Source organism: Myxocyprinus asiaticus, chromosome 4 (genome assembly GCF_019703515.2).
Source record: "Myxocyprinus asiaticus isolate MX2 ecotype Aquarium Trade chromosome 4, UBuf_Myxa_2, whole genome shotgun sequence".
Taxonomy (NCBI): Eukaryota; Metazoa; Chordata; class Actinopteri; order Cypriniformes; family Catostomidae; genus Myxocyprinus; species Myxocyprinus asiaticus.
The window spans coordinates 46,838,194-46,865,645 of record NC_059347.1 but is presented as its reverse complement, the minus strand read 5'-3'; the positions used below and the strand labels follow the sequence as shown (position 1 = coordinate 46,865,645).

General features: G+C 38.8%; 1 protein-coding gene across 3 annotated transcripts in view; it reads right to left on the bottom strand.

Annotated features, from left to right (window-relative positions):
* Positions 1 to 728: 728 nt before the first annotated feature.
* LOC127438676 (spectrin beta chain, non-erythrocytic 4-like) overlaps positions 729 to 27,452 on the bottom strand; it is a 43,346-nt gene continuing 16,622 nt past the window's right edge. For all 3 annotated transcript variants that reach the window (XM_051694443.1, XM_051694423.1, XM_051694433.1), the window contains exons 6-20: positions 26,512 to 26,790; positions 24,780 to 24,910; positions 22,005 to 22,209; positions 21,108 to 21,353; positions 17,307 to 17,441; positions 16,206 to 16,450; positions 15,909 to 16,047; positions 13,961 to 14,045; positions 13,663 to 13,853; positions 10,854 to 11,812; positions 9,898 to 9,958; positions 7,842 to 8,095; positions 6,624 to 6,794; positions 6,386 to 6,428; positions 729 to 6,152 (exon numbers count right to left, since the gene is read on the bottom strand). In XM_051694443.1, the coding sequence (XP_051550403.1) occupies positions 5,814 to 6,152; positions 6,386 to 6,428; positions 6,624 to 6,794; positions 7,842 to 8,095; positions 9,898 to 9,958; positions 10,854 to 11,812; positions 13,663 to 13,853; positions 13,961 to 14,045; positions 15,909 to 16,047; positions 16,206 to 16,450; positions 17,307 to 17,441; positions 21,108 to 21,353; positions 22,005 to 22,209; positions 24,780 to 24,910; positions 26,512 to 26,790 (3,483 nt within the window). In that variant the 3' untranslated portion in view covers positions 729 to 5,813. The remainder of the gene's footprint in view (positions 6,153 to 6,385; positions 6,429 to 6,623; positions 6,795 to 7,841; positions 8,096 to 9,897; positions 9,959 to 10,853; positions 11,813 to 13,662; positions 13,854 to 13,960; positions 14,046 to 15,908; positions 16,048 to 16,205; positions 16,451 to 17,306; positions 17,442 to 21,107; positions 21,354 to 22,004; positions 22,210 to 24,779; positions 24,911 to 26,511; positions 26,791 to 27,452) is intronic.

Genomic DNA, 27,452 nt, shown 5'->3' with positions numbered 1-27,452 from the left:
CAACTGGCTCAAATTACATGCAAAAATTGTCTTTTGCCTCCACCTGCTGGCTAAAATATGTAATGTCACAAAATTAAATGTAGAGACAAATGGCTCTTAACACATCTGCACTGCTCTTACACTTTTTTTTTAGAACGGCACGAACACAAGCAGAGTGATACACACAGTGAAGCGTCAGAGTGCTGATGGTGTGAGACCATCAGTACTCATGGAACATCTCTTGTCCAGTCAGATTCGAGGATTGGACAAGGGATGTTTCATGAGCATTCAACCTCATATATATATATATATATATACACACACACACACACACACACACACATACACATATATATAATTCCATTCATCTAGTGTTTATTTCATGTTTATAAGGACAATGGGAGGATCTGATTTTTGCGTACGTGTGGTTTCAGTTGTTCCTAATTTTTTTCGAAATTTAGAATAAATTTTGGTGCAAAAATGATTGATGAATCAAGATTTGTTCGTGAAAATTTTTATATGCATATTTCACACACAAATTCATGCATACGCACGGATAGTGAATGAGACCCACTAACTTGAGATGTCAGCAATCAAAGCTCTATTATGAAGTGTCTTTTGGCATTATCACTACTAATTGTTCAAACACTATACGACTTTTAAAAATGAATAAACATAATAGAGGCAGAATTGAACCACACCTGCAGATGCAAACACACAGTCACCAAAATTAAAACTCCACAGCACACTGATATATACAACCTGTATTTATGAATTAGTGCAGATATCAGTACATAAAGTGATTTAATGTCTCATTTCAGATATACACTCATTTCTCCATAATCATTATTATCATAATCATGACCCAAACCCAGTGCTTTGCGGAAGGTTGAAACCCTTTTGATAAACATGCACAGCTGTTGCATAGAAATCACCTCTATATTCTCTTTCATGCAACTAAATAGTGTTTTTCTTTAGTTCCATGTGTGAAACAACTAACTTTGTCAAAAAAAAAAAAAAAAAAAATTAAATAACAAAATAAAAAGGGAAAACCACATTCTCCATTATTTAAGGGCTTTTCCATTTCTTTCAGAAATAAATTGTGAGGTCAAGTTGGGAAAATGACAAGTGGCACTGTTAAAGAAATTATGCAAGTCTTTACAAAGAAAATTGACTAACAGGTCTAAAAATCACAGACAGATATTGAGATCATCTAGTGACTATGTTCAGGTGAAGGTGAAGAGTTCACAGAAAAGTTTATTTCAGCATAAGAGTTTGCCTTTGCAGCTGCTCACAGAGGAAAGAAGTGCCGCACTGCCTTTGCAACACTGACCATGTGTGGCTGCTTTTAGAAATGCAGGGATCATGGTGCGTCATTTCTAATACTCCAGATTGCTTTGTTTTGGGTGAAATTGTGCTTTTTTTTTTTTTTGTACAGGCATTCCCTAGGCGAGGTCACTCTGTAACAAATTTTGGGTAAGTAAAAGAGTCCAAAAGTGAAGTCAAATGAGTCCAAATCATCTTTTTGGTTATTCTCTGGTGGGGGGAGTCAGTTGACTGTTTGCTTGGTTGTTGGGGGATGGGATTACTTCAGCAAGGATGACACAGACACAAAAACAGTGGTAACAAACATACATTCATTCTCAATCACATTTATCATAAACAACGGTCACAAAATATACAATTTTCTGCTGTATTTTATGGAATAATGATCAAAGTATGTTTCTAATTTGGTGTGAATTTTACTGCATCACACTAGGTCAAAGTCACCCTAAAACACTGACTAGGCCAGAACAGGACTGGTGTGAGAAAAGGAATGATTAGTGGTCTGTTTTCTGTCGTGTGATTGGCTGCGGTATTATTTGTTTCTATTTTGTGCCATGTGACAGTAGAAAATTGTATGAATGCTGCTAAATCTACTGACCCTGGATCAGCCTCTGAAGGACAAGGACACGTCTTCAATTGATAAGAGTATCCCATAGGGGAGAGCTAATTGGAAATCTGTTTTTGTTGCATAACATCACTCTAGGTAAGTCCTAATGTTTTTCTGCAAGCGGATGTTTGTACACAGTGTTGGGCTTGGTAACATTATAATTATGATCAATGATTTTTGCTAAGGACTCTACAAGGTTCAGTCTTAGAAATCAATAGGTCTTAGTTGGAATATGATGCTGACATTTGCTCTTGCACGGAAAATGGGGCTAGTCAGAGTCTGAACTCAGCAATGACCAGTGAAGAAAGTACAATCCCATAAAATAAAACAATCCCAGTCTCTATGTTTCTGTATGAAAGAGACTACATTTGTTGCAATTTAAGCTGGGTGCACTTTAAACAAGAAATTATTTTTAACTTGTCTCATTTTCGCAAGTTGATAAAAAATGTATGTATAATTTGATGTATAATTAGTCGCTGTAGCTCATAGAAGTAGATTTTGTTTACTAGTATATATACTAATATGCACCGATCAGCCACAACATTAAAACCACCTGCTTAATATTGTGTAGGTCCCCCTCGTGCCACCAAAACAGAGCCATCCCGCATCTCAGAATAGCATTATGAGAAGATTTTCTTCTCACCACAATTGTACAGAGCGGTTATCTAAGTTACCGTAGACTTTGTCTGTTCGAACCAGTATGGTCATTCTCTGTTGACCTCATCAACATGGCATTTCCATCCACAGAACTGCCGCTCACTGGATGTTTTTTTTTGTTTTGTTTTTGGCACCATTCAGAGTAAATTCTAGAGACTGTTGTGCGTGAAAATCCCAGGAGATGAGCAGTTACAGAAATACTCAAACTAGCCCATCTGGCACCAGCAATCATGCCACGGTCCAGATCACTGAGATCACATTTTTGACCCATTCTGATGGTTGATGTGAACATTAATTGAAGCTCCTGACCCGTATCTGCATGATATTATGCACTGCACTTATGCCACATGATTGGCTGATTAGATAATCGCATGGATGATTGTGGTGAAGAATGGCATCTAAGAAGACTATTCTGAGATGCGGATTGGTGCTGTTTTGGCGGCACGAGAGGGACCTACACAATATTAGGCAGGTGGTTTTAATGTTGAGGCTGATCGGTGTGTATATACACTGGCGGCCAAAAGTTTGGAATAATGTGTAGATTTTGCTCTTATGGAAAGAAATAGGTATTGTTATTCACCAAAGTGGTATTCAACTGGTCACAAAGTATAGTCAAGACATTACTGATGTAAAAAACTGCAGCATCACTATTTGATAAAAGTCATTTTTGATCAAATCTAGACAGGCCCCATTTCCAGCAGCCATCACTCCAACACCGTATCCTTGAGTAATCATGCTAGATTGCTAATTTGGTACTAGAAAATCACTTGCCATTATATCAAACACTGCTGAAAGCTATTTGGTTCGTTAAATGAAACTTAACGTTGTCTTTGTGTTTGTTTTTGAGTTGCCACAGTATGCAATAGACTGTCATGTCTTAAGGTCAATATTAGGTCAAAAATGAAAAAAAAAGAAGAAAAAAAGAAACAGTTTTCTCTAGAAACTTGTCAATAATTGTTTTGAGGAATGAAGGCTTTACAATGCTTGAAATTGCCAAAAAACTGAAGATTTCATACAAAGGTGTACACTACAGTCTTCAAAGACAAAGGACAACTGGCTCTAACAAGGACAGAAAGAGATTTGGAAGGCCAGATGTACAACTAAACAAGTGGATAAGTACATCAGAGTCTCTAGTTTGAGAAATAGACACCTCACATATCCTCAGCTGAGAGCTTCATTGAATTCTACCCGCTCAACACCAGTTTCATGTACAACAATGAAGAGAAGACTCAGGGGTGCAGGCTTTATGGGAAGAATTGCAAAGAAAAAGCCACTTTTGAAACAGAAAAACAAAAAGCAAATGTTAGAGTGGGCAAAGATACACAGACATTGGACAACAGATAATTGGAAAAGTGTGTTATGGATCTTAACCCCATTGAGCTTTTGTGGGATCAGGTAGACTGTAAGGTGCGTGAGAAGTGCCCAACAAGACAGCCACAACTATGGCAAGTGCTACAGGAAGCATGAGGTAAAATGTCACCTGAGTGTCTGGACAAACTGACAGCTAGAATGCTGTACATGGAGGATTTTTTGATGAGAACACTTTGAAGTATTTTAAGAAGTTCTGAACATTGTTTTCAAATTGTAATAGTAATTTTTCACATTATTAATGTCCTGACTATACATTGTGATCAGCTGAATGCCACTTTGGTGAATAAAAGTTCCAGTTTCTTTCCATAAGCGCAAAATCTGTACATCATTCCAAACTTTTGGCCGCCAGTGTATAATATATATATATATATATATATATATATATATACACAGTCTTTTTCTTTATAGCATGACACAGTCACAGACACAGACACACAAGTTTATGTGTACTAATCATTTTACAATCAAAGGATGATGTAAGGGCCACAGATGATAAAAATCAGCATATTTTTACACATACGGGGGTGGCTGATCATACTTAGTGCAGGAAAGAATAAAGATAATTTTGCACTTTAAATTTGTATTGCAATATCTTAATAAATACGATCAATGAGATATACATAATACATTTGAGCTCCCTCTGGATGGAGCTGTATTCACACACATACACATACATTGCCAGACAATCGTTACACATTATATTAATGGATTGTTATTAAAACTCTTCATCATGACGCTTTGAGAGCGTAGTTTGGACTGAATGACACTTACTTCAGCACTGTGAAGCGTCTCACATGATTAAAACCATTTTTATAAGCAGCAGATGGATGACATGTACAGCCTTAGGTGAGAGAATGGCCACAGGTAACATTTACTCTTAATGCACTGTGTGTGTGTATGCATGTGTAAACGACTATGTTTGAAATGGAATATTAGCTTACTACTTACTGAATACTGCACAGTATGCACTGTTTCCTGCTTACTATATTTAACAATAGTATGTGAAATAGTTGGCATTCCAATTGGTGTTATGCAACAGTGTGCAACATGTCACCTCTTTAATTTGCAAATGAGTGCCATCCAATTTATTTATTTTAGAAATAAATATGTCTATTTTTCATTTTTGGTTAAATTTTAAGTAAAAATGCCTTGACATTTGGCAGTCCAATCATATTAAGTTGTAATTTGATTGATTCATCACATGCAACGGATGTTCAAATCAGGCACATTGGATGGTGGGATATAGTAATCCATGCAGTATGTTCTTTTATATACTGCACATTTTGGCAAATGTGGTATGCATACAGAAAATTTGCAGTATAAATACTGGATACAGCAGCAATAGTATGAGTAGTATGTTAGTATGCTATTCCGTACACAGCTGATGTCTGAGTGGGTGTCTGTGAGGGTGTCGGTTAGGAGAACATTATCAACTACTGCACCTCCGATTTCTCTCTCGGAAAATACTCTTTATCACTTTCTCTCACACACACTTGGAAGAGCAGAGCGGCTGGAACAAGCTGTTTTCAGTTACTACATACAGTATATTGCTTCAAGAAAATGCTTCTAAAATATTAAGGGCTATAGTCATCCTCGATAATCTAAAGTGCCTTTTCTGTGAGAGACAAGCAGGGCAGCTCAACAGGCCCTCTGATGCTGGGATATTTTCATTTACTGTCATATTCTTTCATAGACATTCTCTTTAACACATTGGCACGCACACACACACACACACACACATCAATAAATATTTCACAGGACATAATCAATTATGTCTGTCCTAAAATCAGGCTGTCAGGACAAACAGAGCAACAGTTCTCTCTGGAAAGATGGATAGAAGGAGGGATGAATAGGTAAATAAACGATAGATGAGTCATTTGCTTTTTCCCGAAGTGCTGGAGCCCCTGGAACCCCGGTCTCCTCTTTCCCCCCTCTCTCTCTCCCCTCGTTGTCCTCTCTCTTTCTCGGATGTGTCCCTCTTTTCTGAGCTTTTGTCCGATGCATCTATTTTATCTGATCGGTCTGAACGCTCAGACTTTTCTGACCTCTCTGATCTCTCCACCCCCTCGGATGGCTCCGCCCCTTCTGAGCGCTCCTTGCGCTCTGATTTGTCAGGGTCAGTTGAGGAATTTGTGTTTTTTTCCCACTTGGCAATTTCCTCGATCTCTTTTAGGCTAGCATTTATACAGTTGACCCAACCCTTTAGATCGTCCTACAGGAAAGAACAAATAGACACACTTGTGGTTATAGTGCTGTAACTATATACAATTGTTATATATTATGTAGAAATCCTATATATTGTTACATAATATAACTACCATATAATGTTGACATATTGGCTAAATCTAAGAAATATTTTTCCTGTCCGTCAATGAAAATAATGTTAACATCTGCTTATTCTACTCTCAACTTTTTCCCAGAATGCTTCACACTTGTCTGACGTACCTCATCCTTAGCCAGGAAGATGTAGTCCCCTTCAGCAGAGGTCCTGATAAACATGAATGAAATCACAATAGCAAGAAAAAAAGTGTAAGATAGGAATGAAAGCTCTCCTTTCCCTGTTTTATTGGGATGTTTACTGAAAAAATACTACTTTCTGCATGGTTGTTTGTCATTGTGTTGTTTGTACTAGAAGGCATCTAGGGTGGGGCAGATATTTAAGATCACACTGATTTAGCATTACCTGAGAATGAATACATTCTTCTTCTTTTTGTATCCATTGGTTGTGTCGAAGGTGCAGATGGCCAGGTTGAGAAATGGCTCATCATTGTAGGGTGTGGTTTTGTGTCGTGCATCCTTGTAGAAACCAATCTCTCCTTGCTTGAGCACGCAGAACAGATTAACCCACGATTTACTAAAAGAAATGCAAAAAGCATAATTTAGTAAGTAAATAACACAGTTTAATCCATAACATGCTCTTCTCCAGATATATTTAAAGATTAATTTTTAAAAAGAAAGAAAAAACACTGCGTGTATCCTCTCTGGGTAACTCGTGTCACTATTACAAATGACCCGGCAACAACGTGTTTTAAATTGTTTGGATTATTTTGATAAAATCCCACTTAAAAGTACTTAAACACATTACTTCCTTAGGCTCTAACTGAAAAATAACAAATGCATGTCAGAGTAATAGCGCCAGGGCAACAGTTGCTAAAACAGGATTGGTCAGAAGCGCTTTTAATGCGGGACTTAGTGGAGGTTACAGTAATAAAACAAACAGTATATTGACTTCTTTGTATTGTCTAATGACTGCTTTATTTGTCAGCCACAGTAATTTAATGTCTTTAAAGTATCTGAATTATTATATGTATTATATACAGTACAGTATATTATATTGATAATTATTTTATTATGTATTGAATTATCTTTGTTGGGGCCTATTTTGGAAAATACTGATACAAGTGAATAATTTGATTAATTAATCACTTTTTTATGCAATTATTTTGATAAAAAAGTAGCCCTAATATGCATATTTTCAGTGCATAAAGGCCTACAGTACATTCACCCAAACTTGCTTTAACCAGAGTTTACTAACTGCAGAGCAAATTACCATAAAGTGCTTTTATTTAATCTGTAATGTAATCTATATCCAGCTTTTACAATGGCGCACATCCAGGGATGTGGTAGGTTGTAGGTCAAGTGACAATGATTTAACATATAACAATTTTATTAATTTTGGTTGCATACTGTGTATTGTATACTATTCCAAGTAGCTTGCTACATGTATGCAGTTTATTATTAGTGTATTCTAGTAGCTGTAGCTATGAAATAAGAATTTAGATTATTGGTAATCAGATTATAGTTACCAGAAAAGTTTATCATGAATCAAACCAATAGATTGGTATCAGATCACGTAAAGATGTTGTAATCAGTCATTAGTGGTTAGTAAGAAACACAACACCTGTTTGGGCTCCTCTCTTTGCCCTCCTTTTCATGTTTGCGGTAGAGGAAGCCCTCGTGATGGACGGTGTGTGTAGGTGGTTGGAGTGTGGTTGGGACGCTCTGGGCAGGTGCAGAACGTGACCTCCGCGGCTCCTCAGGTTCTTTTGGACGAGGTCTTCGTCGTGGTTTGGGCCGATCACGAGCCCGGGGTCTATCCAGACGGCTCACTGGTGCAGAGAGGCTGCTGGATGGCCGGTACACCTCTCCCCTTGCCTGAAAAACAAGACATCATAGGTGCATGTCTGAGGCAGAATCATTTGAAGGAATATTCCGGATTCAAAACAAGTTAAGCTCAAATGACAGCATTTGTCACATAATGTTAATTACCACAAAAATGTATTTACTGTAGATTTGTCCCTCCTTTTCTTTAAAAAAATTGAGGTTAAAGTGAGGCCAATGGGGGGCCAATTTTAGGAGGGTTAAAAGTCAGAAATGTAAAGCTTATAATTTTATAAAAGCACTTACATTAATTCTTCTGTTAAAACTTGTGGGTTATTTGAGCTGTACATACAGTAGTTGTTTTTACAGTCGTTTCAGGGCTTTAGGGTTGATGGCATTACGTCATCAAGGCAACAAAGTTGTAAAATTGGATATAACTTTAAACAGAAAAGGTAAGTAAGCGATTTTGTCACACTTTTGTTTATGTCTTATGGCTATACTTTTGAAACAGCGAGTATTTTAACATTTATGTTGGCCTCATTCACTTCTGTTCTAAGTGCCTCACTATTTATTTTTTCGCACAGATCTTTGCTTTTTTTAAAGAAAAGGGGTGAGTCGAAATTAATTTTTATGGTAATTAACATTATGCCACAAATGCTGTCGAATGAACTTAACTTGTATTGAACAATGAATTTTCCTTTAATATTAGCAAAACATGTAGAATATATCTATAAAAACATACTAAATAGGTGTGCATGAAAATAAGGTGTATACACAAACAGTATAATCTTAACCGCTGAAAAATATGTTTGGGGATCAGTCCCAATCTATCGAGGATACTCATGATCACTGTTCAATCACCATTGTGCCCTTGTAAGTGTACTGTAATTCTTTTTGGATGAAAGATAAATGGCAAAAAAAAAAAAAAAAAAACCTAACCTGTTAAATTGGCTGTCTGGAATACTTTTCTGCAAACAGAGTGTGGTGGTGGGTGGTGGTTAAATGCCGGCTTGTGAATGGAGAGCGAGATCAGGAGATGAGAATGGTAAGGATCATCACCTGACAATGATTGTCTCTAACAGCTGTTTGTCATTGCAGTGAGAGCAGAGATGGGCTTTAAGAGCGAGCCAGATGGCAGTCACTGGGGAGAGAGTTACGAGACACAAGCTGAAAGAGACTGTGTTAATTTGGGACCGCTGAAAAGCGTGATTTGAAGTATATCCGTGAATTTTGTGTTTAAAAAATAAACAGACTGTTTGAGTTGGATTCACTGTCTCCCGCTTCCCCCTTTTCCCTATCTGTGAACATTGTTACACTGGTGCCGAAACCTAGGAATTAAAGGAGGGAGACGGCGAATCCAACTCAAACTGTCTGTTTATTTTTTACACAAAATTCAAGCTTTCAGTGGATATACTTCAAAGCACGCTTTTCAGTGGCCACAAATTAACACTCTTTCTAAACTAAGTCTCTTTCAGCTTTTGTCTCGTAACTCTCTCCCTCGTGACTGGTGTCTGGCTTGCTCATAAAGCCCATCTCCACTCTCACTGCAATGACAAACAGCTGTTAGAGACAATCATTGTCAGGTGATGATCCTTACCGTTCTCATCTCCTGATCTCGCTCTCCATTCACAAACCGGTGCTTAACCACACCCCCACCACCATACAGAGAATTGTCAGATTCACAATTACACTGCAGTTATCTATTTGGTCTGCATGTTTCTGACTGAAGAACAAAAGAGACAACAAGAGACAAAGTTTTATTTAATTGTGAAGATGATGCATTATCGTAAGAGAGGGGATTATGAGGCGATACAGAGTTATAGCAAATAGAAAATCCAATATAGATGGACACATACATTGCAAGCTTCTCTCTCTTGTGCTTGTTCAACAATCTCAGCCATAGTGGAATGCTTCTCCCTGAGAAAAAGATGAGAAAGCCAATTAAGTTAGATACCCATACACAGATAATCTCTCTTTCTCTCACACACACACACACACACACACACAGTTGACCTATAATGTATTTTGACACTACAGCCAAACTTTATACAATGAATTCCATTGCATTAGATAACAGATAATTCAAATAAGTTGTATCTGAAAACAAATGATTCTTGACCTTTTCACAGAACTATGTAACTAAGCATTTTTGTGATTGCTTTTAAACATTGGTCCCAAGGTGAGTTCCCCAAGGTAGTAAACACAGGTGTAGTTCATTAAATTAACTATAGACATCCACACCTAAAAGTATCTCAAATGCTTTTGTCTTAAATTGAACAGTATATCTTCTTTTTTTTAAAACCAAGCAAGCTTCTTTTTGTGAAATGTTTTGTATGATTAATGTGGGTTAGAAAAATATCAATACTGAAGAACTTTTTTATGATTGATCTCTATTTTCACTTTCACATTTTTGTGTTTTCGGCGATTCCCATTCTTTGTGCATATCGTCACCTACTGGGCAGGGAGGGGAATTCATAGCAAAAAAGGACTTTAATATTGACATGTTTCTTACCCACACCTATAATATCATTTCTGAAGACATGGATTTAACCACTGGAGTCTTATTGATTACTTTTGTACTGCCTTTATGTGCTTTTTGGAGCTTCAAAATTTTGGCAACCATTCACATTGTGAGGACCTACACAGCTGAAATGTTCTTTTAAAATCTTTTAAGTTCAGCAGAAGTCATACAAAAAGAAAGTCATACACATCTGGGATGGCATGAGGGTGACTAAATGAATTATCATTATGGGGTGAAATATCCCTTTAAGTCTCCCAATATTTTTGGGGGCCTCTGTACATAAACACTCACCCGGATGGTCTCTTGTCGGATGGCTCTTTCCCGGAATCTGCATCACTAGAGTCATGTTTCTGTATTCTATGCTTTCCGCTGCCCTCCTTCTCGCTGGATGACTGTCTCTCCATTCTTCTGTGGTAACGCTCCTGCCTAACGATGAGCGGGAGCTCATTAAGTCTCGCCTGAATCTCCTGCTCACTGGAAGTTTGACGGCCAAGCCGGTACTCTCTCTCCCGCCGCAGGTGATCCATCTGTGGGTCGGAGCGGCTCCCACGGGGGTCTCTCTGTAAACGGCTGTGGATCATCTCCAGGGAGGGGTCCATGCCCATAGGAGGAGCTGGCACATTTGCTATGCCACTGGCAAGTTGAGCTCGATGTGCCTCCAGTAAAGGTGGAACAGCTTTGTGGATGTGGTTAATTTTGGGCTGCAGGCAGTCAGATTTCAGGTGCTGCCAAGCATATCCCAATTTTGGCTCTACCACCCCCACAGCACCTAAATGGTTCAGGCTATGGTAGCTTGAGCTGTTTTCTCCTAAAACACCCTGTTGGTTTAATCCAGTGTAGCTTGAGCTATTTACCCCCAAGACACCAATTTGTTGGTTTAACCCCTGATAGCTGGAATGATCCAAACCTGAAACTCCCTGTTGTTTTAGCCCATGGTAGGAAAGACCCTCTATCATGACCGCTGATGACTGGTTTAGCCCCTGGTAGGAGGAGCCATTCATGACCGTAGTGTAGGGGTTCAGAGTGGACCCAAGCCGCTGAGTGAGTGTGTGTGCCACTGTGTGTTCTGAGGAGTGTTTGAGGTCTGGGCTGGGCTTGGACTCCAGAATTGAGTCTTGAAGAGGGTTTCGGAAAAGAGACGAGGACGAAGAAGAGGAGGAGGAGCTGGGCACAAGACATGAGAGAGGGAACATCTGCCTGCTGAGGAGAGAGGAGGTAGGCTTGTTCTGTTCCTCCTTCATCTTCTCTGCCTGCATGTGGAGGTAAGAGATAGGAGAAAGAAAGAATTCAAGTAAACAAGAATGCAAAAGTTCCAGGCTGGTATTTAGTTTTACCAGTCAAAATTTTGGACACACTTGACTGAAATGTTTTTCATGAAGGCTTCTGCTTAAATGCTTTCAATTAGTTTTGAAGACAGCAATGAATTATGCCTTTCCTGCATATACATTTCTAGCCTAAAACTATAATTATTATTTTTTTTTTTTAAATGGGCGAGTTGAGCAGCCAACAAGTGCCCAGCATACATGGAAACTCCCTCAGTACTGTTTAAAAAAAAACATCCCAGGTGGTCATTGCAAGTGCTCTGACATATACAATACAATAATAAACCACTGACAGGTGAAGTGAATAACATTTATTATCTTGATACAATGGCACCTGTCAAGGGGTGGGACATATTACACAGCAAGTGAACAGTCAGTTCTTGAATTTCATGTGTTGAAAGCAGGAAAAATGGCAAGTGTAAGGATCTGAGCGACTTTGACAAGAGCCAAATTGTGATGGCTAGATGACTGGGTCAGAGCATCTCCAAAATGGCAGGTCTTGTGGAGTGTTCCCGGTATGCAATGGTTAGTATCTATAAAAAGTTGTCCAAGGAAGGACAACCAGTGCACCGGCGACAGGGTCACAGGCACCCAAGGCTCAGTGATGAGTGTGGGGAGCGAAGGCTAGCCTGTCTGGTCCGATCCCACAGAAGAGCTACTGTAGCACAAATTGCTGAAAAAACGTAATGCTGGCCATAATAGAAAGGTGTCAGAACACAAAGTGCATCGAAGCTTGCTGCGCATGGGGCTGTGTAGCCGCAGACTGGTCAGAGTGCCCATCCTGACCCCTATCCACCACCGAAAGCACCTACATTGGGCACGTGAGCGTCAGAACTGGACCATGGAGCAACGGAAGAAGGTGGCCTGGTCTGATGAATCACGTTTTCTTTCAGATCATATGGACAGCCGGGTGCGTGTGTGTCATTACCTGGGGAAGAGATGGCAGCAGGGTGCACTATGGGAAGAAGGCAGGATGGTGGAAGCAGTGTGATGCTCTAGGCAATGTTCTGCTGGGAAACCTTGGGTCCTGGCATTCATGTGGATGTTACTTTGACATGTACCAACTACCTAAATATTGTTGCAGACCACGTACACCCCTTCATGGCAACAGTATTCCCTGATGGCAGTGGCCTCTTTCAGCAGGATAATGCGCTCTACCACACTGCATAAATTGTTCAGGAATGGTTTGAGGAACATGACAAAGAGTTCAAGGTATTGACTTGGCCTCCAAATTCCTCAGATCTCAATCCAATTGAGCATCTATGGGATGTGCTGGACCAACAAGTCTGATCCATGGAGGCCCTACCTTGCAACTTACAGGACTTAAAGGATCTGCAGCTAATGTCTTGGTGCCAGAGATAGCACAGGACACCTTCAGAGGTCTTGTGGATTCCATGCCTCCACGGGTCAGAGCAGTTTTGGTGGCACAAGACTTTTGTCTGGTAATGTATATAATTTATTTATAAGTAGCGATGGACTGATATATTGGCCAGCCTGATATTTTGCCATTTTGCGATTATCCGCATCGGCCAATTGACAGAAGTGTTAACTTTCCTTTGTGTCAGTTTCTTTCAAGGTTTTTTTCTTTTCAAGTTTATGCAAATTTGAGTAAATATTGTATCAAAATAAGTGTTCGTTTCAACTTTAGAAATTTCGTGTACTCCTGATTTGCTGTTGTTAAATTCTATTATGTTTATCAGCATTTATATCGGCCATTCTGCACTCTAGATATCGACCATTGAAAAAACCATATCGGCCATGTTTGTTTCCGTAGTGACCTGTCGTAATGAGCTGAAATGGTCCTTCCACGTGGCCGCAGCCTTCCGGAATGCTTCATGCCGGCGAATCAGCTCCTCCACCTCGTCAGTCCCGCCCCCTACTTCACGAGTGTTCATAGTGATTGGCTCTTTCATTGTGAGCCAGGACTGCTCCACCAATCCCGGCTGGTTAGACTGCAGCCTCTGCTGGGCTGAAGGGCACAAGAAAAGCCTATAGATAAGTCTGAGGAAATATTTATACTGGTAGACCAGCAAACTGTAACATGATTAATACCATTACAATGTTATCATCACTGACCCTGCTGAAGCTTCTCCCAGTGCAGTTCCCATCGCTCATTAAGGTCTTTCTGCTTTGTTATGACATACTCCAGCTTTTCCTTTACCTGGGTGGGAGGGTATGGACATTGTTATAATTTTTGATATTGTATATGTTGTTTCAAAAAGGCTTTGTTGACACTGCACATAACTCTGATTTTGTTTTCAAACCCGAACCTCCTACACTGTAATTTTTTAAGTGATGAAATCTTATCTGTATGTACAGACAGTGGTCAATGGTCAATATCTGGTGTACATTGGTTGCTATAGTAATGAAGAATCAGAGCAATGCCAAGATACAGCAACTGAGAGTAGCTGTCAGTGTGGTTAGAGAGGATTGAAAACTGGAAATTTTGCCTCTGCTCTATGCTGCGGTGCTGAAATCACAATGTGCATGAGAACATACAGTAAGCGACAGTGGCATTTTACGCATTCATACTTTGTCCAAAACCGTCCAAGACTCATTCACTCATTCACTTTTCACTACATTTTGAATGTCAGATAGTTCACTATATAAGGCAAGAGTGAATCAGGACACAGCTCCAGACAATATTGCACACTTTGTATGACGTTTCATGCATGGCATGTCCTGAATAATGCAAAAAAAATAGTGTTGTCACAATACCAAAAATTCAGTCCTCAGTACCGATACCAGTGAAATATCAGTGAAATTTCACGGTTTTCGATACCAATTTCAGTATCTCAGCAGAAATGTGCTAATATGGTAATGTACTATTGAACACACTCCTTTAGCCTATTTAAAGTTACATTTCAGTGTAATTAATAAATTAAAAGATATCCATGTTTCAAGTGTTTCACAATTAGGCATGCCTTTCTAAGTGTTTATCAGAAGGGCCCTACTGAAATCTGTTTTATATTTTCCCAAATCCTTTTTATTTATTTTTTCTTTTTAATAGTTTTTTCAGAATTTCTTGTTTTAAAGTTTAATTTAATTTATTCAGTACAAATGCACTCTTGCTTGTGATATTCAGCTTAATTTTTATTATTATTATTATTATTATTATCATTATTAATTATTATTATTAATAGTACTGAAATTAATATTACATTTTACTGTACAGTTGCAATATATTTATGGTGCAATTTCTTCAATATCAGGTGCCTAGCTTTTATTTTGGATCATGCTTTTATTTTGACTTGAGCTTTTATTTTGACATGTGGTTTTGACTGAAGCCTCACTTCTTCTGACGGATAAACAGTTCGCTACATGGCCTAGTGTGATATTTAAAATGCATATGCTGTGATTTAATTATACAAATATATAGTCTACATGTATTACATGCTTCTCAGTGGATAAGTGCTCTGCTTTGTCATTTTATAAAACACCAATGATTCTCAGAGTCTGCGGAGTTTATGAGCAGTCAGCTTCACACATTCATTTAAAGCAAGCAGATCATGCAGACTAAGATTGCAGTCTTTTGTGGATTAATAATCACACTAGGACCTATCACAATTTTAATTTGATTAATTGTCCATTTCAGTGTAAAAGAAGTAAAAAAAAAAAATCACACGCTCAAATAAGCATGTGAGTATTTGGAAGCAGCGGTGTGTCAGTCAGACAGCATGCAGGGACCGAAATAAGTCGGTGCTTGATACTACTGGTACTGTAGAACACTGGTATAGTTACATCTTGTTACATCTTTTTTATTTTAGCACAGACTTGGTACTGGTACTTTTGACAACACTAATTGAGACAAATTCCAAAAAGTCAATTTGAATTGAATTCGGATTTAGACCTGTTTTGGACCGGGTTTTTTAAACATCTTATTTCTTGTGTTTTTTTGCTGTTCAGACTACAAAATATTAAGTCAGATACACCAAAAAAATCTGATATTTGCATATGGGCTTTTAAGTCTTTGTGTGTTTCAAGGTGTGCACATAATTTTGGCATTGTTTAAGTGTAAATGCACCTCTTCAGCTGCAGGGTTGCGTGCAGCGAGCAGCATCTTTCCCATCTCCACGCAATGCACGAAGTTCTTGCTCTTGTTATCCATCTTACTCTTTAGACTCTGATGCTGAGACATCATGCCCTCCAGCACATTGAGGTCCCTGACACAAACACAACGACCCACCCAACACCACAACCCACACCCAGACACAAACCACAACCACACACACATTAACCTGATGCTCATTGATTACTATGACTGGTTAAAATCTAAATGTAGATTTAGAGTAAGTCAGTAATTCTGTAACTGATCTGGTACCTTGCGTCGTCGGCCGAGCCAATCTGCCCCATGATTCCATCCATCCACATGCTCAGTTCCCGCACCACAGCGAAGAACTGGATCTTATCGGTTACTGTGGTGATCTGTACACGACTGCCCTCACAGGCAACCAGGAGCTCTTTCCAGGCCTGCATCACTTCCTGCTCACGGCTAAAAATGGCATCTGCTTTCTCCCCTGCATAAATCGCCCGCAGCTGAGCAGCATTTTCCTGCAGCTGACGCACCTGATGGGGCAAAGTTCAACCAGCCAGATGTCATATTACTTAACTTTCTCTCTTCACTGAAAATTTTAAGGCATTTGAAAATGTTGCCCCTTTTAAGGATATTTGTTATTCAGCAAATACTTTTACTCCAGAGCACAAAGAACTTATTTTAGAGATAGTTTTACAGGAGAAATGTGAGGTTAAGTGTATCGCTCAAGGACACAAAAATTAGACACTTAAGTTCTTTAAGTTACCAGCTTTAACCAACTCCACATTAAAGGGTCCAGCAAAAAACAAGTTTTGAATTTTCAAGATGGATATTAAGATTAACAGTCAGTTATTCAGTTATTTTTGACAGAATGGGTTGATGCAGTATGACTAGTGTAGACCTAATTAAACCTAATTTATCATTTAGCAGGCACTTTTCTCCAACTTAACCGGTACAATACCCCATAGATCAACCACTGTGTCTTGCTCAAGGGCACAATGGTAAATTCACTGGTGTTTGAACCTGGAAACTTTCAGTTACCAGAGTAGATCTTGAACTACTAAGCTATGCCTCCCTGTTAAGTTATTGTACACAGAGACAGTTGTTTAGGTTGTTTTGAGTATTCAGTGTTGTTTGATAGTTGTAACTGTTATTATGCGTTGAAATGGGAACCACCCCTTGCTGGGTCAGGAGGATGAACCAGTCTAAACATTTATTTATCATGGCTGCTGCACCTGGTCTGAACAGGTGTTAGTGTGTGTGTGTGTGTGTGTGTGTGTGTGTGTGTGTGTGTGTGTGTGTGTGTGTGTGTGTGTGTGTGTGTGTGAGAGAGAGAGAGAGAGAGCGAGAGAGAGAGAGAGAGAGAGAGAGAGAGAGAGAGAGTCATACCTGTGAGACCAGGAGCTGCAGCGAATGCTCAAAAGAGTGTAGGAGTCTCTGCAGTGTGCCAGGGTTGGCCGAGCTCACTTGACAGGACCTCACTTCTGGCAGCTGTCTCATCTTTCCCTCAATTTGGACCAGTACCTACAAAACACCACATACACAGACACACAGGTGTTTAAGTATAAATACTGATTTGAAGTCAAAGAAAACCTTGTGTAGCAGTTTTGTGTTTAAAAGGAATAGTTCGCCCAAAAATGAAAATTCTGCCATAATTTACTCAACATCAAGTTATTCCAATCCAAACCTGTATGAATTTCTTCCATGAAACACAAACGGGGAAGTTAGGCAGTATGTTCACACTGCTCTTTTCCATGCAATGAAAACAATAATGATAAAAAATTTGTCTATTTCTCACATAAAGCTATTTTATGGCTTTACAAGTCTGAATATACAGTAGTGCATGAGTAGGACTGACTCTGTCCACACCCATTCACATAGTAGGGATGCACCGATACCATTCTCAGTATCGGCTGATACAGATGAGATCCCAATCCAATACCATTGTTGTTGTTTTCTTAATCAGTTTAAAATATCTATATCTCACTTTGTGGAACTGATTGGGGGTACTATTTCATTATAAAATAAAAAATAAAAAACGATTACATAAAAACTGTGTAGCCTAATAGGAAAAACTACTGAAAGTCTACTGGATAATGCAGCAGCAAAATTAACAGTAATTCCAGTGAAAGTATTCAGTAGAAAAGAAGCCAGTTATCTTTAGACATTTTTGGAGTTGTGTCGCTTTTTTAGCAGTCTAATAGGTTATCAGTCCACTTTTCAATCACAGTTATTTTTTTGGAACCTAGTTAAGTGAAATATTATTGTAATTTAAAATAAAAAAAATTAAAATTATAAAATAAGAATTATTATTATTGTTGTTATTACAATTAATAATAACAATAATAAATATAGCTGCAAGCAGCGATACTGGGGTCAAACCAATTATCGGCACCATGAGCAGCAAAAGAAGCTTTGTGATATGTTTTTGGTTAGAGTCTGATGAACAGTGTATGAGGAGTTAGAAAAAGTTATCTTTCAAACATAAAAAACCCATTTATTTTAAAAATAACTAAAAATAGCTACTTCTTAGAATTTTTGTCCAGTATGTGGCACTGTTCTGAAACTGCTCAGGTAGTATCTGGGCATGATGGTTATCATGCAGGAAAGCGTTCAAGTGTTATATGCCAAAATAGCCATTTTTCTATCTCCTGACCAGTAAGGGGCAGTGCGATAAAACGCTGCATGTAACCTCAGGGCCTAATGGTGATGACACATACCAAGTTTCGTCCCAATCCCTCAAAGCATTGCGGAGATACAGCCTCAAGTTCAATTTTGCGCATTCTTCGTCAAATTTGTTGAAATGCCATTCGAAAACAGTACGGTTTATCAAAATTCTGTGAATTATTTTTTGTCGTGAGTGACTCTAGATGATGCAGGCTAATTTTCGTGCAAATCTGACAAACAGTCTAGGAGGAGTTCGAAAAAGTAGGTTTTCAAAACATTTAAAAATGGCGGACAGGAAGTTTCCTCGATCATGACATAATTGGTTTCATTGTTCTCAGCATGAACCACGGAACATATTAGGACCAGTCTCATGACAGTAGGCAAAAGGAGTCAATAGCTATTAGCATTTTTAGAAATAGCATTATAATATTTGACCACAAGGTGGCGCTGTCCCGAAACCTTTTCAGTCCCTTCAGAGCACATATACTGACACATACTGAGTTTCATAACGATACGCCAAGTCGTTCATAAAATACAGCATTTTATGACTAAATTCAAAATGGCCAACGTCCAAAATGGCCGACATAGGAATTTTTCATATCGTTGGACTCACTATACCCCACTGAATCTAATGAGAACAATTTGATGATTTTATGACAAACTGTTCAGAAGTTATAAGCAAAAATTTGCTTTTTCATATCTCGTGACCACTAGGTGGCACTGTTTCTGAAACTGGGCAGGAACCCTCGAGTCATGGTGCCTATGACAAATAATAAGTTTGGTATGAATACGCTAAAGCGTTACGGAGATATACCCTCACGTCCATTTTGGCATGCTCTTCGTCGAATTCGTTGAAGGGCCATTGGAAAATGGTATGGTTTATCAAAATTCTGTGAATAAATTTTTGTTGTGAGTGCCTCTAGATGATGCATGCCAATTTTCGTGCAAATCGGACAAATGGCCTAAGACAAATTCAAAAAAGGTTTTTTTTCAGAAAATTCAAAATGGCGGAAAAATTTTAATGACGGAAAATGACGTCATAGGGAGAAATCGAATTGTCTTGAGCCAAGGAATCACACGGAAAAATAATTTTTTTAGGAGAACTTCTAGGACTCACGGTTCAAAGTTATTAACATAAACGTGAGTGGAAATTTGGGCAGTTGGTGGTGCTAGAGGGTTTGAGGTAGAGACGCCAAATTTGCTGTGTAACAGATCAGACTTTCCCACAAGCGGCTCTATGGGTTGCCATAGACTTAAGAGCAGAAGAAGAAGAAGAAGAAGAAAACTAACGAAAATAACAGGGGTCTTTCGGCCCTTCGGGGCTTGAGCCCTAATAATGATAAATATTAAAATGTTATTATATAATAGTAATGTATTATTATATTTTTATATTTTGAATGAACATTCCAGGAAGATGGTGACCATAGAGTGTCTGTTTGTGGGCTAGATCACAGTGGTTTAATATGCTTATCATTAAAAATCTGGTAAATTGCTCCCCCGGAGATGAACTCAGTGTAACATGAAACAACGTGGGCAACACATTTGTGAACTATTTCCAAGGGAAACAGAATATTCATAACACAACAGAGCCATCCCTGAATGTGAGTTTGCAGTTGATTGTGGAGGACTACATCCTACACTACAGGCACCCACTTTTGAGATGAGTTTGCACCTCAATGCTTCCCAATCGGAATGCTTAAAATCTATATTTATTTGCAATTATTGCCACCTCACTGCATGTTATAAGCAAACTAACTATCAAGCATATACATCTGAGATGTACTTCATGCTAAAAACAGCAGCATGTAATAAGCCCACGCTTGCAATGTGTATGTTATACTTTTGTGTAGTAAATTATGACAACATTTTCATTTATGGGTGAACTATCCCTTTAATTTTTGTGAAAGTACTGTTTGAAAGGTTGCATTGTAAGAGTTGTTAATGGTTGTGAAACTTAAGTTATTTGTGTTTATTGATTAAGTTAATGATGATGTTAAGATTTGTTTGTTGGGGGCCTGGGTAGCTCAGTGGTAAAATACGCTGGCTACCACCCCTGGAGTTCGCTAGTTCGCTAGTTCGAATCCCAGGGCATGCTGAGTGACTCCAGCCAGGTCTCCTAAGCAACCAAACTGGCCCGGTTGCTAGGGAGGGTAGAGTCACATGGGGTGACCTCCTCGTGGTCGCTATAATCGCTATATATAATGTGGTTTGTTCTCGGTGGGGCGCGTGGTGAATTGAGCGTGGTTGCCGTGGTGGATGTGTGAAGCCTCCACACGTGCTCAACAAGCCATGCGATAAGATGCGGGTTGACTGTCTCAGACGTGGAGGCAACTGGGATTTGTCCTCCGCCACCCGGGCTGAAGCAAATCACTATGTGACCACGAGGACTTAGAGCGCATTGGGAATTGGGCATTCCAAATTGGGAGAAAAGGGGAACCCCCCCCCCCCCCCCAAAAAAAAAGATTTGTTTGTTGTGCACTTATGTGTGTGTGACTTTGAGTGTTTTCATGGCTGTTTATGCACCTCCTGACAGTCTGTGAAGAATTTGTGCAGCTGGTATGAGGCAGCCAGCATCTGTGTTCTGGTCTCCATGAGCTCCAGTAGATCTGCCCAGGACTCATTCAGACCATCCTTCCACTCTGCTATGGTCGCAGCGTCAGAGTGACTGCAGTCAATCATCTCATTCACCATCTTATTGACAGAATCCATCTGCTTCTGGCCCACTGAGCGTGTTTCAGAAGAGAATTTGGTGAAGCTCCCCCGCAGAGCCTAAGAGAAGCATGTAGACGTAAATGACATGTAAGAGATGAGCTCAGTGTAGTCAATATGAAACAACATTGGCAACCCATTTTACTTCTGTAATGTGAAATATTTCCAAGGGAAACAGAATATTCAGAACAGAACAGAGCCAGACCTGAATGCAAGTTTGCAGTCCATTGTGGACTACTTCCCTCCTAAACACTGCAGGCACCCACTTTTGAGATGAGTTTGCACCTCAACGCATCCCAATCTTAACGCTTAAAATCTAAAGTTCTTTGCTATTACATTACATTACATTAATGTTAATCAGCATTAAATGTTAACCACTGGCAAAAAAGTTACAAATACTGTAGCCTAAAACAATGCCTAAATAGCCATTGGGCTATTGGTTAATATTATTTCTAGCCTAGGTGACATCAGCCAAAAAGTTGTTTCAGAGGTGGAGCAAGTGATTGCAATTTGATTAAAAATTAAAAATTAGACAAACTTTTTTGGAATAACATGCACTGGTGAATTGTGTACAATAAGACCTGGAACTTGTATTAAGAAAGATTACAGTGTACATTTTGATTTCATGTTGACTTTAAGGTTGCTTTTGTTTATCATTTCCCATAGTTAAACACACTTGACAGTGTGTGTGAAAAAGTGAGACTATTATACCGTGACATGCTCCAGGTCCCGGCCGAGCTCAGTGGAGCTGGCTATAGCCTCTCTCTCAGAGATCCATTTCTCCAGCGCCTCCACCTCTCGTTTCAGCTGATATAACCAGTACTGCTGCTCCAACTTTGTCTTCCTCTGCTCTACCAGATCTTTCAGAGACACATACAGCCGGTCTATATGAGCCTGCTGTTTGGTGATCTGCTCACTGAGAGAGAAAAAGAGGCTGAAATTATTTTGGAAGAGGGACAAAATGCGTCCATCACAGCTAGTTATGTATTAGCACAGTCTGATTGAAAGTGCATAACATACAACCAGGGTTGGGAGGGTTACTTTTGAAATGTATTCCACTACAGATTACAGAATACATGCTGTAAATTGTAATTTGTAATGTATTCCATTAGATTACTTAAAGTCAGTAACGTATTCTAAATACTTTGGATTACTTCTTCATCACTGGTAGATTTTTGCAATTGTTTTGACTATAAAAACTCTGCCAGTACAGTAAGACAAAATACACGTTAAAAATACATTCTCTGAAAAACGTAAATATCTTATGCAGTGGTAAATCAAACTGATCTTGTTTTAAGGATTTTTAGATATTTTTACAGGAAAACAATACAAAAATTATTATCAAGAATACGATTTTTGCCCTAATATCTTACTAGAAAAAAGAAATTATGATCTAACATGAATTTTCTTGATAAAAAAATATGATCATGCCTGGTAACATGTGCATGTAAAATGGCTAGAAATAGCATTTTAGCTTAGCGTAAAGCTGACAATTTTCACAAGGTTTATTTCTATTTCTTCTGCTCCAAACTTACTTCAAACTTCTCTGTCTGCTCGTATGAATGTAACACATCATAAGAAAGTGTTTCACTGCTGTTCAAATGCACTTTGGATCGCATCATTTATATGTATAAATGTTTTCCATCTGAAAGGACTAAATATTAAATGAAACAAATGACAATAAAATGCAAAGTAATCTCTTCAGTAATCAAAATACTTTTTGAATGTAACTGTATTCTAATTACCAATTATTTAAATTGTAACTGTAGTGGAATACAGTTACTTATATTTTGTATTTTAAATACGTAATCCCGTTACATGTATTCTGTTACTCCCCAACCCTGCATACAACACACCAACTTTTAACACTGCATCTTAAACAAGCGAGACATAAAAATGTGTCCGTCCATACAGAAAGTAAAAACACTGCATGTTGCAACTCTACAAAATCACAGCCAATCAAAACATAATTGATTTGAAATACACAGCTATGGGAAGAGTGGTTTTAGACTTATGAGATTTCACTGTTGGTGGGGCTACCCAGTATAACACTACAGAAATACAAACCAAGCAACCAACAAAATATAGTGTCGCTATGATAGAAACTCAAATTAACAAGATAAAAGGATTTATAGTTGTAGCATCACATCTGATTAACCTCGTGTGACCCCGTGTCCTCATGCACGTACATTATGTTTTGTCTTCGCTATACGGTACGCATAATTTAATTTAAACTGACTGATCTCAGTTCAGGATACTCTGGTTTATCATTAAAGGGTTAACTTTCGACCAACAGAGTCATGTGACAAAACAACATGGCGCCAGTCTCAGTGAAGTTTTTCTTTGGGAGAAACGGCAACAAAACTACGGTGGTAAGAAACCTCATTTTTACATTGTTACGTTTTTACATTGAAACCTGTTTGTATCAAAAGAGTAACAACACTAGTTTCATCCGATATGCCATTTTGAAAATGTCAGCGATTTAACCAGATGCAGCACACTGTTAAACACGATGACCTCCTGCAAGGACAATAGCCTTAATTACCTTAGAAATCCTATATTCACTGCGCATTATCACCATTGAGAATCAATGGGTACATCCAAAAGCTGTAAAATGCCACTTTCAGAGGCTGTATACGGAGTAAGTTTGAAAATAAGGTGCATTTCGAACTGTTGGGAGACCAGTGTAGTCAGACAACACACTGGAGATTTATTAAGTAATTTACTAATTATGGAGCAAGGGAGCATCCTATAGTTTTCCTATGCAGCCTATGTATCTGGTCAAAAGTTCAGTTTCGGGCCAGAGATGACGTTTGAACCACTCAACATGGCTGACAGATATGGGACAATGGTAATCAGTACTTAAATTCAGAATTTATAATGCTACATTTGATTTTAACATGGTTGGCAGTGATTGGACAATGCTGACCATTACATGTATCAGATTAAATTATGCAAATTTCTAAATGGTTAAAATACTTCAGCACTGGCTTTCACTTGTTTGCTTGACAGTGCAAAGAGAGAACATTGAGATGTTTTTGCCAAAGTAGAAAAAATAATTGTAACATAAAAGTAAAATCAAGTAAAATAATTTTTATTTGTATAGTTTTTTATTTATGCTTTTCCCAATACACATTGTTCAAAAGCAGCTTTACAGAAAATCAGCTGTAAAGTCTGTAACGTCTTAAAAATATAAATTACCAACTCCCATGGAAACACAATAAATAATTTGATTTAAAAAAAGCTGACTTTCTATAGCTTGGTATTATTTATAGTTTCACAACTTAGGCCCACTGTCCCCATATGAGGACATATATTTTTAGGAAACTATTTGCTCTTAAGTTTGTTTTGTTTATTTTTTTGCATGTTTATTATGTGCTACTAGTAGCAAATCAAAAAGGGAAATGAAAATTGCACACAGCAGTCGCGCTCGGGTGTCAGGAGGTTAAAATATGCTGTACTACACATTTATCTGTGTATATTTACCTATCGGGATGTCCCAACTCAAGCATGTGACGGCACTGCTGGGACAGTGAGCCCACTGTTTCTACATAATTCTCCACTGTCTGCTCTAAGGTCAGCTGTTCCTTCAATAACCTAAGAGTGCTTGCCTCATCCTACAGACAGACAGGAGAGAGAGAAAAATAAATAATGGTTTACAAAGAGACAGACAAACAGACCATACCGCATAACCACAGACAGGGGCGTAGATTCCGGGGAGATAGGGGGTAGGTAAACGCAAGCTTTATGCCCTTGACCATAGATGACAGTTTACAACCCTGCTGCAGTCTCTGACCCAAAGACTTTCATAATATTCACACACACATATACACACAAACACTACAGTTTATTAAAGGAATATTCCAGGTTAAATACAACTTAAGCTCTATCGACAACAATTGCTGCATGCAATAAAATATTTTTGTCTGGTACCTCAGTTTGAAACAGCAAACAAAAATGTGTTAACAATTATGTATTTTCAATGGAAGTCTATGGGGCAAATGAAAAACAGACTGTCTATTTGCACCCCAGTGTTAATATAATCTACCACACATTGCAGCTTTTTGCACCCCAATAGTCTGGTGGAACCACAGAAATATACAACAAACTAACCAACAGATGTTACTGCAGAGGCGTGGAGTGTAGAGACGGTGTGTGAATGTGCAGTGTTGTCCTAGCAACCATGGTTCGAATCTACGTTTTGTCCCACTCTTTTTCCCATCCGATTTCCTGTTTCCACTCTTAATATTTCCTTTAATACTACTTAAAATAATAGATAAAAATTAATTTAAATGTTGATTTCATCACAGTGATTTGGTCACAGTGAATGTCGGGGAGTGCAGAGAAGGGATTGGTCTGTCGATTGCACTCGTTCCCGCATGAAACCATGGTTATAACCAAGGTTATTTTCTTCTAAGGTAAGGTTAAGGTTTGGTTTAGGGAAGAGGTTAATGTAGTGTGTCTGTGGGGCCTGGGTAGCTGAGCGAGTATTGACACTGACTACTACCCCTGGAGTCGTGAGTTCGAATCCCGCGGAGATTAGCATGAAGACTCCACACGTGCTACATCTCCGCGGTAACGCGCTTAACAAGCCATTTGATAAGATGTGCAGACTGATGGTCTCAGATGTGGAGGCAACTGAGATTTGTCCTCCGCCCCCCCAGATTGAGGTGAGTCACTACACCACCACGAGGACCTAGAGCACTTAGGGAATTGGGCATTCCAAATTGGGGAGAAAAGGGTTGAAAAAAAATGTAGTGTGTCTGTGGGATTCTAAATAAACACCATAAACACACTGCAGTGATGCCCATACTGTACAATATGTTAGTATTTAAATATGGGTGCAAATAGTATCTGCCACTTTTTGCACCAGGGTGCAATTAGTATCTACCATTATTTGCACCAGGGTTGGGGTGCAAATAATATCTGCCACTATTTGCTCTGTGGTGTAAATAGCATATACCATTATTTGCACCAGGGTGCAAATAGCATCTGCCAAAGAAAAATGGTTCCCCGATAGACTTCCAGTGAAAGTGCATAAGTCGAAACATTGCTTGAATCTTTCTTTAGCAAAAAACACACTGATCTAAGCATTCATAGGTAATGCTGCACTAATAAAAGTATTTATTACTAAATTAAAACATATTTTATTAAAAATAAATAGATGTGATGTCATCTGAATGTTTATAAAAGGTTACATTTTAGGTAAAATACATACGTTTCCTTTTTCCTCATTGAGGACCTGAAGTTTCTGCCCACTGAGCCAAGACTCTGCCTTTGCTGCTTGGGTGTAGTACTGTTGGGCGTGGCTTACAGCATCCAGCATCACTGTGCGACGTTCCATCTCTACCTGGAGCACCTCCCACAGCTGCCTCACATGATCTGCCCCCTCCCGCACAAGCTCCACCTCAGGGGTCCGCAAGGCAGCGACGGCCTCCGCCCTCTCCAGCACCTCCTCGACATGGCTCCTTCGAGCCTGCATCTCCATCTGTAGAGCCTGCATATCCAATCGTACACACATATGAGCGGTCAGTCAAACCTCTCACATCCAATCCAGCCAATCAACATTCATCATTGGATTCAGGAGCCATGAAAACCAGCTTACAGGTAAAAGAGCCAATCACCTTTTAGATACAGACATTGCCTGTCAATCAACTCGAGAACGCGCATGCGCATTAGCTATACAAGCCGGGAAAATTGTGTTTATTAACATAATATGAGGTAAAGAAGCACAATTTATGATACCAATGTTTACAGATTTTACTGATGATTTGAAATATGTCATTTAAACGTAAGCTTGGCAAGCAGTTTTTGAGATTTCTGTGTTTCCCCATTCAAGTAGATAGAAGCTGCACTGTCATGACTGGAAATAGCTTCCCAGGAGTGTTCAGAAGATGGCCGCCAGTGGACTGGCTTGCAAGAAAGACTTTGGTACAGCTAAATTAAACACCTTCAGACCCATTAAAAAAACTTGAATATGACTAAAGATCACATTCAACAAAGAAGGGAAATTAATTATAAATTAACAGTTATGTTTTCACAAATAGAGCTGATAATCAATATAATAGATCAGCGATAGAGTGAATGGATTCCAAAGGGCCTTCATGTGATACGGTATTTGGCCGTTGGCTTACAAAGAGATAAATCAATTCATAGACC